General features: G+C 54.9%; 1 protein-coding gene across 1 annotated transcript in view; it reads right to left on the reverse strand.

Annotated features, from left to right (window-relative positions):
• The window catches only part of CDH22 (cadherin 22), a 68685-nt gene that overhangs the window by 31035 nt on the left and 23776 nt on the right, over positions 1-13874 (reverse strand). The window contains exons 4-5 of the mRNA XM_069496323.1: positions 5901-6068; positions 2204-2397 (exon numbers count right to left, since the gene is read on the reverse strand). Of these exons, the coding sequence (XP_069352424.1) occupies positions 2204-2397; positions 5901-6068 (362 nt within the window). The remainder of the gene's footprint in view (positions 1-2203; positions 2398-5900; positions 6069-13874) is intronic.

A 13874-nucleotide genomic window follows, 5' to 3' on the forward strand; every position in this document is an offset into this window, starting at 1 on the left:
AAACTTCCTGCCTCCCAGCACAGCATGTTGGGATTATTTCATTAGTTTATTTCACAAACACAAAGCGCTTACTATGTGCCAGTGCTTTCAATATATGAACTCACTTTTCCAGCAACCCGAAGAGGCCTGTGTTACTATTATCACATTTTACACACGAGGAAATTGAGGCGCGGAAAGGCTCGGTAGCCTTCCCAAGGTCACGGAGCGAGTGAGTCGCTAGCAGAGCCAGGATTCCCTGGTACGCAGGAGCCAGCACTGATGTGCGTTGAGCCCGATAAGCTGGGCGGCCTTAGAGCTTTCCCTGGAGATCCCACTAAATCCATGCTGAGCCTGTGCTGCTCATCAGGGGTGCCGGTGGGTGACCCTGTGATGAATGAGCTCCATGGCTGTGTGCCGGCTCTGGGCTTCGAAAGACAGTGCCGTGTAGCAGAGAGAAATAGCAATGGCGGGGCTGCAAGGACCTCGGCTGCGTGGTGCGGGAGCGACTGGATTGGCAAGCGTGACCTTCCTAGAGACCCACGGGCAGGTGCCTGCCCTGTTGTACCGGGTCCCTCTACCCCTCCCAGAGCCCCGCCCCCACCTTCCTCAGCAGCAAAAATGGCCTCCTCCTTCCTCTGTCCTGTTGCCTGGGAAATCAGGATGCAGGAGGCAGGCGGTGGCCTGGCCTGGGAGTGAGCGATGGACTCTGGAGCCAGGTCATCAATCAGGCGGGGGCTCTGCTCCCTGAGCCGTCACTGACTCCACAGGGACACCTCAGGCGCCACTGCTGGAGCAGGCGGGAGGGGGCCCGGGAGCCGGGGGACAGGGCAGCCCTGGGGATGAAAGCAAATGCTGTGCTGGGATCCCGAGGCAGGTCTAGGGCCTGATTCTGCTGTTCTGTGTTGCTGGGCCTCTCCGGGCCTTCAGTGCACCGTCTGTGAAATGGGCTCACCTAATGGCAAGGACAAATGGAGATCAAAAGACTGAAAACCCCAGTTTCAGATTTTCGATCTCTATCAAGACTGCTTAAAACGGTGGATTCTGGAGCCAGACCACCCGGGCCTGCATCCCTGCTGGGCTCTGCTGGATGCCTGACCTTGGGAAAGTTACCGACCTTCTCAGGGCCTCAGTTTCTCATGTATAAATAAAATGGGCAAAGATAGTACCTCGGAGGGTCGACAAAGAGATTGACGAGTGAATACACGGAAAGCAATTGAAGGGCACCTGGCACGTGGTGAGCACTTTATTACAAGTATTAGCTGTTATATTATTATCCTCTGGGAAGTAGCTGAAAGAACTGGGAGTTTCCTCCATCCTCAAACCCTCAACGCCAGGCAAAGAGCGGGTCATTATGTGCTTGCTGAGTGAATGAAGGGCTGTTGGGGTCAGACGTGTCTGTGGGTCCTAGAAGACAGAGCTCAGGCTGATAGGAGCAGATCTGAGGAGACACACGCTGGCTGAGTGACAGGAAGAAGAGCTGGACAATGGCATGGAGTGAGCATCCCGTCCCTGGAGGTATACAAAGGCCTAGGACCACTTGTGGGCCAGTGCAGGGGATTTAGGCCTCCCATGGAGAGTAGGGTTGGAGTAGACAGTCTTAACAGCCTTTACGGCCCTGAGTGGCCAAGCCTGTGACCAAATCCTGGAAGATGGATTTTTGCATCTTCGTTTGACCTCTGTCCCCTTTCCCTGCCGAGTTTGCAGTGTCAGCTCCTGGCCAGCCAGTGGGCGAGGAAGGCTGTTAGACTCAGGAAGGAATGAGTTCTGGGGTCACCATCCCTACCCTGTGCCTTGTAGGTGTGATCTTGGGGAAACCCTTTACCTCTCTGAGCCTCTATTTTCTCACCTGTAAAAATGGGGAGAATGATCTCAACTTCAGAGGGAAACGTGAGGATTAGAGGAACCGGTGAGTGTGGAGGGCCTGGCAAGGACTTGACGTAGAACATCATAGTGTTTAAGAGCGTGGATTCAAATCTGGAATGAATCCTGGAGCTGACAAATAGCTGTGCAACTTTAGACAAGTCACTTAACCTCTCTGTGCCTGGTTTTTCTCATTTGTAAAATGGGAATGATACCATCAGTGTTTTTCCAGGTTGGTGCTGGGTCTCTAGAGAGACCTAATCCCCGGAGTAAGGTGGGGTGGGGGGATTCGACTGCCCAGAGGCCCCCCTGGTCCTGCCACCCCTGGGGCCTGCCTGCCCCCTCCCTCCTGAAGCAGCCGTACCTTCTGCACTACGATGATGGCCTCCTGAGTGTCGCTGTCTGTGGTGACCTTGAACACATCGCCACCGCTGCCGCTCTCCTCCTTAAGGTGGTAAGTCATGTCCGTGTTCTCTCCCACGTCCGAGTCCTCGGCCCTCACTCGTCCCACGGCCGTGCCGATGGGGGCTGACTCCTGGATGCTGAACTGGTACATCTCTGCGGGGGACACGGCCGTGAGCAGGGTGGAGGCAGCCCCTACCCCAGCCTCTGCCAGCCCTGGGGGAGGGGACCTAGATGAGCCCCCCGAGAGGGCAGTGTCTGCAAGGAGCTCCCAGCTTGGCCCGGATGGGGACTGGGAGAGGCATGTCCTCTGCAGAAGTCTGGGTGACAGTGCAAAGGGAAGGGTCCTAATTCTGACCGTTGGGTTTATTCACTGATTGACTCTGGAAAATGCCTGCAGTACTTCGGGCCTCAGTGTCCCCATCTGCCCAGTGAGGGGGGCAGGGGAGCAGAGTGCTAGAGGCTAAGGCTCTGGAGGCAGTTCCAGCTATGTAACCCTGAGCCTCAGTTTCCTCATCTGTAGAATGGAAATAATAATGGTGCCTTCCTAACAGCAGTGCTGTTGTGACAACAGACTCAGATGATGACGCACGTAACATGCTTAGTACAGTGCCTAGCACATGGTAGCTACTCAATAAGTGGAATAAATTGCGTTACAGTGGTGGGGCTCCCTACTGACTTTGCTGTTGATGTTAACGGCCTGTATTCCTCCATTTCAATATAGACATTGAGCACCTATGATGTCCCAGACATCGTGCAGTTCTAGACACTGGAGTTACAGCAACACACACAATGCACCAAAATCCCAGCTCTCCTGGTGCTTTCTTCTTAATGGAAAGAGAAAGACACTAAACAGTCACATCAGTAAAACATACAGTGTGTCCCATGGTGATAGGTACTTAGGGGAAAAATACAGCAGGGAAGGTACGAGACTGCCACTGAGGGTGTCGTGCGGTTTTAAGTAGGCTGATCAACAAAGGCCTCCCGAGAAGATGACATTTCTGCAAAAGTCTGAGGGAGGGAAGGGAGCCAGCCAAGCAGAAACTTGGGAAAGAGCATTCTAGACAGAGGGGACAACAGGTGCAAAGGCCCTGGGGTGGGTGCAATGCCTGGCATGGTTGAAGAATGGCAAGATGGCCATCGTGGCTGGAGGGGAGGAGCAGAGGGGAAACCAGAAGGAACGAGGTCAGACGGGACACAAAGAGCACCCTGCTTTCCAACTAGAGCTGAGGTCGAGGTGAGGGTGACTTGCTAAGTGGTGGGCCAGCCCAGGAGAAGCAGGGGCTATGGGGATGTGTCTCCTGGGGTCCCCACAGGTCTGGACAATCCTTGTGTGGAGTGGCTGCCCCTGATTCATTTTCATACAGCAGCCAGGGGGGCACTTTTTAAAACACAAGCCAAAGATGCAATTCCCCTGCTTTAACCTCTTCCATAGCTCCCTGCTGCCCTTGGGATGGAGGCGTGCAAGCCCCTTGGCCTGCCCTACAAAACGCTTGCTGCCTCGCCCCTGCTGACTCCTCCAGGCGCATCCTCTACTCCCCACCCCAGCTCCAGCTTCACCCTGGCTGAGGTTCTTGTGATCCTGTAACTACGACTTGCTCTCTCTCCCCTCCTGGCAATCCCTCTCCCTATTCTCTCTGCCTTTGCCTCCCCAGCTCCTACTCCTCACTGAATGTCGCCTCCTCTAGGGACCTTCCCAGACTTCCAGGCTCTGCTCCTGTGCCCCCGTGGCCCCACGCTTATCCCATCGAGGGGATTACTGCATTTGACTCTGATTTTCTGTTTATTCCCTCTCAGGCATGAGCTCCTGGAAGACAGAGGCCTCATCTCTTATTCATCAGGCATTCCCAGGGCCTGGCATAATGCCAGGCTGTCGCGCAAATGAAATGTGGGGGACAAGTGAGTGTGTGAATGAACACCAGCAAGGGTTACCAGCAGACACTCCCCAGATGAACACAAAGCAAAGAGTCTGACAATAGCAAGAGTCGGCGAGGGTGTGATGCAACGGACACGCGCATTTCCTCGCGGAGGAGAAGAGTTCGGCTTTACCTAGCAAAGCTGAAGATGAGCATGCCATGACCCAGCAATGCCCCTTGTCTGTATATACACTCGCGAATGAGTTCAAGTGGGCACAGAGATGTGCAACTAGGTTCTAAACAGTGTCCTTCACAATAGCCCCAAACTGGAAACAACCCAAATGTCCATCAACCGCAGCGTGGCTAAATTATGGAATACTATACGGCAATGAAAATGAATACCTATGGCTGGAAGCAACGGCATGATATCATAAACATAACTTTGAGAGACAAAAGCAGGACAAAAAACAATTTGTATTGTACGATCCCATTTATAGAAGGTTCAAAAATGGGTGAATTTAGAATGTTTGGTGACACACACGCAGGGGAACAGACGCTAAAGAAAAGCGGGGAGGTGGTGATCACACAGCAGGTGACAGTTCGTCCTGGAGGAGGGGGTCGGGGAGATGTTATGATCAGGGAAGGACATGTTGGGCTTCTGGGTCCTGGTGGTCACGGAAGTGTTTGCTTTATAATTATGTGTTGAACTGGACATTCGTATTTTATGCCCTTCTGTTTGTGTGCTGTATTTCATAATAAAGAAATGCGAAAGGAAGAAAGGAAGAAAAGGAAAGCCAGCCTTCCTGGGGCCCTGGCCTCCTCTCTGCTCCGCCCACCCCTTCCAGCTGAGAGCTAGCAGTGTGGGTCTCCCCTCTGCAGGGTGCTCTGCAGCGTCCCCTTCCCTGGCGGGGCGGGGCCCAGAGGGTGGGCAGGGGGCTGGCTGCTGTGCCAGGCTCCCCGGTGACGGGAAGCCGGCTGGCGGGCTCGGCCCACCCCACTCTGTGTCTGAGCTGAGGCGCTAGGCCGAGATGCTGCTGCGCTCTCAGCTAAGGGATTGGATTCCCTTATCTCGCGGGGGTCAGTCCCCTGTGGCGGGGCCTAATGTGAGAGCAGCAGACCTCAAGTAATGACTCGCCCGATAGGAATCAGCCCAGCTCCCCGCGGCATTTAGTCTCTGCCAGCTTCGGTGGCTTCCCTGTCGCGGCTCTCGGCCTGAGCCCGGGACAGAGGGGCTGGTTGGGCTGATAGGGAGGTGGGGGACTGGGCCAGAGAGAGGCAGAGGCTGCAAAGACCTCAGAAGCACAGACTCCTGCTGTCCGGGCTCAGAGCAGGAGGGAGGTAGCTGTCACTCAGACCCAGACTTTCCATGCACAACTGCGGGCCTCCCTCTGCCCGGTGTGGCAGCTGCGGCCGCCTCCGTCCCTGTGTGCCCCTCCCAACACCTTCCCTTGGCAAGCCCGGCTCAGCAGCACGTGGCTGTGCAATGAGCTGCCAGGGCCGTGGGCACGGCCAGCGGGGCCGGGGGGTGGACAGCGGGCTGCCAGTGGGGCCCCCGCCTCTGCGGGAAGCTAGAGGAGGGCTGGGAAGGCAACGGCGCTGTGGAAAATCAGACATCGCTGGAGCCTTCCTCTGCAGGAAGTGTGACTGGAGCGGGTGGGGGGCCAGTGCGTGACTTGGGTGGACTGACAGACAGGTGGGCGTCCCCCTTTGCTGGGAAGCCTAAGAGGAGGCTGGGCTCAGTGGCTGGCTCGGATGGGCTAGGACAGACACAGATGCACCTTCCTTTGAGAAGGCCTCACTCACTCTGCGGGAAGCGAGGTGGGTTGTCGTTGACGTCGGTGATCACGATGGTGACGGTAGTGGAGCCCGAGAGGCCACCCAGCTGACCCGCCATGTCTGTGGCCTGGATCACCACCTCGTAGCGCTCCTGGCTCTCACGGTCGAGGTCAGGCACAGCCGTCCGGATCACGCCTGTGGGGGAGTGAGGGTGAGGACAGGGACACCCCCCACCAGCTGCCCGCTGACGTGGAGACCCCCGCACAGGCTGAGGCACGACTCGGACCTGGTGAGCTCCGGGTTAGTTCAAGTTCAGGCGGAGGGAGAGCAGGCGACGCGGAAACGCATTCACACACTCACAGGGGAACACTCACCCACGGGCTCATATGGATGCACACACACACTCACACAAAAACACACACAGGCTCATATGGATGCACACACACACTCACAAAAACACACACAGGCTCATATGGATACACACACACACACACAGGCTCATATGGATGCACACACACACTCACAAAAACACACACAGGCTCATATGGATACACACACACACACACAGGCTCATGCAGATATTCACACACACACATTCACACACCCCCCACACTCACACTCATGCTCACACAGATGTACTTGCACAAATAACTCACACACACACTCACACACACACACACATTTACACGCAGACGTGCTAACCAGCACCCGCGGGCGTGGTGCTCCTGTGTTGCATCCTCCTGCGTGAGGGAGTTTCCTTACGAGCCGCTGGATCCCGGAGTGCGGTCGAGGGGCTGCGCTGGGCGCTCTGGGGGCCACATGTGGCCTTGAGGCCGCAGGTTCCCCACCCCGTACACTCTCATACACACGCACATTCATACACTTTCAAACACACTCTCTCACACACAGACAACGCCAAAGCAACTGAATGGACTAGTTTGCTAAAAAAAAAAAAAAAAAAAAAGGGCCTACGGCAGACTAGAACCTGCCACTGTGTGATTCCCACCCTGCCCCTGGGCAACCGGTCCCACTTGTTGGGCCTCAGTTTCCCCACCTGGTATTCTATGTATGAGCCAGGCCTGTGCCCAGTTCATCTCCGGGAGCAACACCGAGGCCAGAGCCAGGCGCAGAGCGGCAGGTGGTGGGCGTGTAGCCGGGGACTGGACTCACATCCACACTCCTGCACGCTCACTCCGGGGCCATGCTCACCTGTACGCACACCTGTGGGCCATACACATAAGAGCACACACAGCGCACACTCATAGCCACTTTCACACAGTCTTAGCCACACCCTCCCCACTACTAAACTCTCCCCCAGCCCTGGGGGCTTCTGTCCCTCCCCCTCCTGAGTCCTCTGTCCATGCACCAGCTAATGGCTGAACAGACGATGCTCTGAGCTGTCGTGGGGAGGGGCAGCAGGAGAGGGTGACTGCAAGATTAATTCTGCTGAGGGGAAGGCTGGGCTCCTTGTCTCCCAGCCAGCAGAAGAGACTGGGTCTGGGAGGGGGAGTTGATGAGGCATTCAGAGCCTCTCCCGCCACCCACTCCAACCTGCCGAGCACCAGGTGGTGACAGGTGGTGCCCAGGGCTTGTGCGCCAGGTGGAGTCATGCACCAGCAGCCCCGTGATGTGCCCCATAAAACCCAAGCGCCGACACCTGATGTCCCCACGCAGTCCCCAGCCTCCAGTAAAGACAGTAGAATGGGAGGAGAGGCTGTGGCGTGCGCATGTATGTGCGTCTGTGTGTGTATTTCTGTGCGAGGCTGGGGTAGCCAGAGGAGGGGCACCTAGGGGGCGCTCCTGCTTTTGTGGGATCACATGGAGATACGGAGTGGGCATTCTGTCTAATCGAGGGTCACACAGACTCCTCAATGGGCCCCGACTCCTCCTCTGCCACAGCTGGTCTTCCCAGGACCAGGGGAGTCTTGGGAGCAGACTGCCTTGGGATAAATCCCAGATCTGCCTTTTTTTTGGCCATGTGATTTTGAGCAAATCCCTTCACCTCTCTGAACCTCAGTTTCCTTATCTGTAAAATGGGGACAACCATTATACCTGCCTAAAGAACAGAATTTCTCAAACTTCGCACTATTGACATTTTGGGCAGGAAAGTCTTTGTAGAGTGCGTGTGCACACGTGTGTGTGTATGTGTGTGTGTCCTGTATATTGTAGGATATTTAGTGGCATCCTTGGCTTTGACCCACTAGATGCCAGTTGCAGCAACCTTCCGCCTCAGTTCCCAAAGTGTCTCCAGCCATAGTCAGCTGGTCCCTGGGGCAAAATCAGTTCAGAACCACTGAAAACAGCTAGTGTAGGATTTCATCTCATCAGAATTATGTGAAAATAAGAATAACTAACATTTATGTGCGTTGACTTTGTGAGTTGCCTCCTTTAATCCTTTCAACATCCAGAGGAAGGTGCTGTGATTATGCCCATTTTATAGATGAGGAGACAGAGGCACAGAGAGGCTAAGTACCTTGCTCAAGGTCACACGTGTATAAAGTGCGCAGTCAGGATTCACGCAGGCACTCTGGCACCCGAGTCCATATCCTCAGCTGCTCTGCTAGGCTGCTGTACGGATGGAGGTCCCTTCCTAGTCCACCCATCTCCCCTGCCCCAGCCACCCCATGTCCACGGGGGTGGTCCTGCTTAGCCCCTGGAACATCCTCCTGTTCTTCTCGGTCCTGACCAGGCAAGCCATGTTTTCATGGTGCAGCAAGCCTCTCGGGCCACCCACCAGGTGGGCACCCACGGCTGCCCAGAAATACTGTGGCTGTGAAAGAGGCACCTCCGGGTGTCCGTTGTCCGCTGGCCGAGTGTCTGCAGCTTTGGATGGCAGGGGCTATGCTGGGAAGGTGGGGTCTGTCCACCCTGCGGAGTGGTGGAAGGAGGGAAGGAGCAGAAGGGGGAGAGAAAGGCGAAGAAGAGGAGAAGGTGGCAGAGAGGGAAGGGGAGAGAGAGAAGAAAAGGAGTTCTGGGGAAAGAGCCAGAGCCAGAGCCAGAGAGGAAGAGAAGAAAGGGAGGTAGAGGAGGAGGGGTGAAGAGGACGGCGCGGTAGGGAGAACTAAAAGGACCAAAGGGAGAAGGTGGGAGGTAAGGCCAGAGAGAAAGCCAGAGATGCCCAGGAAGAGACAGTAAGAGAGAGAGACCAACAGAGAGACAGAGGGAAACAAAGGGAAAGAGAAAGGAAGGAGAGAAGAAAAAAGGGCAAAGAATGACAGAGAGCACAGACAGACACACAGACCATAGACAGTGAGAGACAGAAGGGGTGAAGAGGTGTGGGGAGAGGAGACAGCAGACAGGGAGACCAACAGTGCAGTGGCCACCAGCCCACAGAGCCGGGCGTCCTGGCAGAAAGGCAGGGAAGGGGGCTGACCTTGGCCGAACACTTGCTGTGCTTGTCACTTTCCACTCAGGATCCCACCAAAGGTCGAGGTTTCGTGGTAGGATTTGGGGCCACTGTGCATCTATGGGCTTGGGCACCAAAGGCTCAGCATCCCAGCTCTGAGTGGGGCTGGGAGCAGGGGTCTGGCTCCACCACTGGGTGAGGAGAGAGGCCCCACATGGCTGCCCTCCTTGCTGTCTCTGTCACTTCCATCTCCAGAGAAACTGGGGACACTAAACTCTTCTCACTTGGAAACTGGCCATGAAGCCATGTAGAATGTGTGATCCAAGTGCCATCTCTGGGTGTGTGTGAAAGGGGTACTCAGAGGCCATTGCTGCCCTTGGATTCCGTTCCCAGGGTCACAAGCTGCAGATAGGTTGCTATGGTGATAGTGCCCAATGAACCACACCTTTCGGTATCCACGCTCTTGGGTTGTCCCCTCCTACACTGACCCTGGCCTTGGCCATGTGACTTGTTCTGGCCAATGGGACATCAGCAAGCATGACAAAAGCAGAGGTTTGATAAGCCCTTGTGTGCATAGGCCTGTCCTCTTGGAATTCTGAGACCTCCGTGCTGGGAAGAGGCCTGGGATGAAAGGCCACTGAGAGGGAGCCCTGGTCATGTCAGCTGTCCCCACTGAGTCAGCCCCTGGTAACTGACAGCTGACCATTGCCACAGGAGTGACCCCAGCAAAAGAACTGCCCAGCCAGCCTGCAGAAGTGTGACAAATAATAAATCATTGTTGTAAGCCACTAAGTTTTGGGGCAGTTTGCTCCATAGCCGCAGATAGCTGATAGAGAAGTCTAGTTGGCTGGGCTGTTCCTCTGCCGGTTCTGTCTGGGCCACTCACACAGCTGCGTCTCACGGGAGGAGCAGCTGGCGGAAGGTCCGAGATGGCTCATTCATACGCCGGGCAGTTGGTCCTGGCTGTGGCTGGGCTGGTTGGTTTTCTCATCCTCTAGTAGACTGGCATCCTCACATGGCAATCTCAGGACTGTGTTCCAGGAGAGCAAAAGTGAAAGCTGAAAGGTCCCTTAAGGCCTAATCTGTTAATTGCATAACATCCATTCTGCTGCATTCTATTGGCCAAAGCAAGTCCCAGGCCCGCCCAGATTCAGGGGCAGCAGTGGCAAAGTCACATACCTAAGAGCCATGCACAGGGCTGGGAGGAACTGACGGCATATTTTCCTAGCTACTGGGTTCGCCCCCAGGGACTCTCCCTCCCGGTACTGGGAGAAGCACCATGGAGGCTGTTGCACTCCGGGGGGTCTAGGTACAAAAATCCCAAGTCAGTCCATGAAGTTGTTCTTGAAGCCTTCTCCATGCACGCATTCATTCACTACACTCTCACTGCGGGCCTGCTGTGCCAGGGCTACACAGCGTCAGACGGCAGGCAGTGTGGAAAGCCGGGCCCTGGAGTCAGACAGGCGTGGGTTCCAGTCTTCCCACCTGCACGGCCTATCATCTGACCTTGGGCAGGTTCTGGAGTCGCTCTGAGCCTCTGTCTCCTGTTCTGTAAAATGGAAATTCCTACCAAGTTAAGGCTATTGAAAGGGTTAAATGAGATGAAGCTTCCAGCAGCAGGACTTACACTTTGGAGATGCCTCGCTGATGCTTTTCCTCAAGTCCTGTGTTGGAGACCCCATAGATAAGTTCCACAGGGGCAGAGATCCATGCTTATCATGGTATCTACAGGGCTTGGCACACAGAAGGTGCTCAGACAGCATTTTGACTGACCGACTGCCCTGGCCCCTCTGTCACCCCTCTCTCAGCCCGGGTGCAGCTGTCCCTGTGTTTTGGGCTTCTCTGTTAGAACCAGAGCTCCATGAGGGCAGAAACCAGGTCTAGTTCATTATCCTGACCTCGGGATCTGGCACTAAGAAGGTGCTCCACAAATGTTAGTTTCATTCCCTCCTGGTGAAACGGAGGTCTCCGGCACAGCGGAGGATTTTCAGCAGAGATGCTGGAGTCTCAGAGAGTCTTTCTGTTCCCGCGGGGGCGGTGGTGGGCGGGGGCTGGTAATTATAACCTGGCCTCGGCTCCCACAGCCCTGTCTTCACCCAGCGTCCCGGCTCCGGCTGTTGTCCTCACCGCCCCCGCTGTCCCCTCCAAATGCTGCAGAAGGGGCCCTGGAGCCCGTGTGACGCCTCATTAGCCTGCAAATGCCATCCCTGTCGCCCCTGTGGGGGGTTTGCTGGCAGGCCTGGCCTTTAAAACACACAAGTTAATTCCTCCTCAGGCACAGGGCCTGGCGCTGCCCCGCCTCCCCCCTTCCCTCACACCTTCCTCGCAGGCCCCGTTCCGGCTCTGCTCCCTGCTATCTGCACAGCGAGAACAGACTGTACCTCGCAGCAGCTGCTAAATATAGACCCGCATCAGCGGAATATTCCTGGCTGGGGAAATAGAGCTGGGGCTGGGAATGGCACAGGGCGGCTCTCGCCGTGGGGCTGTGGGCAAGGCGGCGGGTTCTTCCTGGGAAACGGCAAGAAGGAGCCTTTCAGACTGAGAAGTTGGGGGACCCTGGAAGGAGGACCCCATTGGGCCTCCTTCACCTGCCGCACCTGCTGCTTCCTCTCCGGCTCCTTGGGAACTGGTCCTGCTCCCCCGGGCGCTCTGGCCTCCCCTTGCCACCTTCCTCCTGACCCTCTGCGCTGGGGATGCTCTTCCGTAGACACTGGCTGCCCTCCTCACCCTTGTGCACTCTGATCCTCCATCTGCCCACCCTGGCCTCCCCCGAGACTCAGTCCTGGCCCTTCCATTATTCCTGTGTTCGTCCTCTTCCTCCCCGGCAAAGGCTTCCCAACCCTAAGGTCTGCTCCCACCTCTTCAGCCTAAATGGATGAAGGCTTCTCACCACCATCATCATCCCATGGTATCAGGTGCTGGGCTGAGCATGTCACACACTTGCTGTCCCTTGGGCCTGCAATGCTCCTCCCCAGCAACCCACGTGGCTCACACCCTTGCTTCATTCAGTCTCTGCCCCAAGGTCGCCTCCCCAGAAAGGCGCGTCCGATTTCTTAATCTGAGTCTGTCTCCTCACTCTGCTCTCGTTTTCTTCCTCACGCTCATCACTACCTGATGTTATGTTAAATGCTCTGTGCTCATTTTCTGTATTCTCTACCTCAATACAAGCTCCATTAGGGCAGAGCCTTAGATGTGCCGGCTGCTGCATTCCTCGTGCCTAGAACAGAGCCTGGCACACAGTAGGCACTCAGTAAGTAGTTGTTGAATGAATGAACTCTCCCGTGGAATCCTCGCAACAGCCATGTGGGGTGGGTATTGTTATCCCCAAGGGAAACTGATGCTTAAAGAGCCCCGACCATTCCTGCAGCTCCACGCCCATCTTTCGGAGGGCCTGCTAGAGGTTACAGATGTTTCCTTCCCCCTCTTCTCTCATCTTAGGGCCAGTATGGTTAAAGCGGAATTATTCAGCTCCACACTGGCTGCCAGGACACACTGGCTCATTCTTCTCCTCCTAGATGGTTTTCTTAATTCACATTCCTCCCGTTTCTGTTGGAGGTGCCCCTGCCTAGATGAAGTCACCCAACTGGCTTGAGAGAAACTCCCGATTCCTCCCTCGACCTAGTCCTGTGGATTCATCTAGGCCCCCAAGGCAGGGTCTTGCTGCGACCTCTGCCACCCTCCTTGTCTCTCCGCAATGTCTCAGCTAACCCTCACTACCAACCCCTCATCATCTCTGGCCTCCGAACTCAACAGGCAGGCTAAGGAGTCTGAGTAGGTGTCAGGAAAGGGTGCAGCTTTTGGTTTTTGTCCTTCAGGGCTCTACGCTGGGCACCCCAGGCTCTGGGGTCTTCCTGTCTCCCATTCCTGCCTCTGAGTCAAGCTCTGCAGCAGCAGCCCGAGGGACCTTGTTAAAATGAAAACCTGAGCTTGTCACTTCCTTGCTTAGAAGTTATCAATGAACCCTCAATGTTGGGGTGGGGGAGGAGAAACAGGCACTCTCACACGTGGCTCGCGGAGTGTCGTCTGGTACATTTCGGCCTTATCTATCGAGATTCCAAATGCATGTGCTCTTTGACCCAGCTTTTGCACTTCCCGAAAATTATCCTGCAGATATACTCACACAAGCACAAGATGATATATGTATGAGGTTATTCACTGTAGCATTGTTCGTTGTAGCAAAAAGATTGGAAACAGCGTAAGTGTCCATCAAGAGGGGACTGGCTAAATAAATTTTAGTGTATCCATAACACCCGTTAAAGAAAAGAATGAGGAAGCTCTTTATGTACCGATATGGAATAATCTTCAAGATGTATTGTTAAGCAGAAAAGGCAAGCCCTGTGTATAGCATGTGTTTATAGCTACCATTTGTGTAAAAAAAAATAAAACAAATATAATACATGTACCTTATTTTCTTGTACATGTATAGAATAGCTCTGGAAAGATACACAAGAAAATTGTATTGGTTGCCTTGGGGACACGGACTGGGTGGCTGGGGGACTGGATGGGGTGAAGAATTGCCACTAAATGCCTGTTTGGACTTTTTGAATTTTAAACCTTGAAATGTGTATCTATTAAAAAATGACAATATTTTCAAGTGAATGAGTCTAAGATCTCTGAGGATATATATGCCAAGTGGCTACCTTTGGGGCTGTAAT

The sequence above is a fragment of the Eulemur rufifrons genome, chromosome 20, assembly GCF_041146395.1.
Source record: "Eulemur rufifrons isolate Redbay chromosome 20, OSU_ERuf_1, whole genome shotgun sequence".
Lineage (NCBI taxonomy): Eukaryota > Metazoa > Chordata > Mammalia > Primates > Lemuridae > Eulemur > Eulemur rufifrons.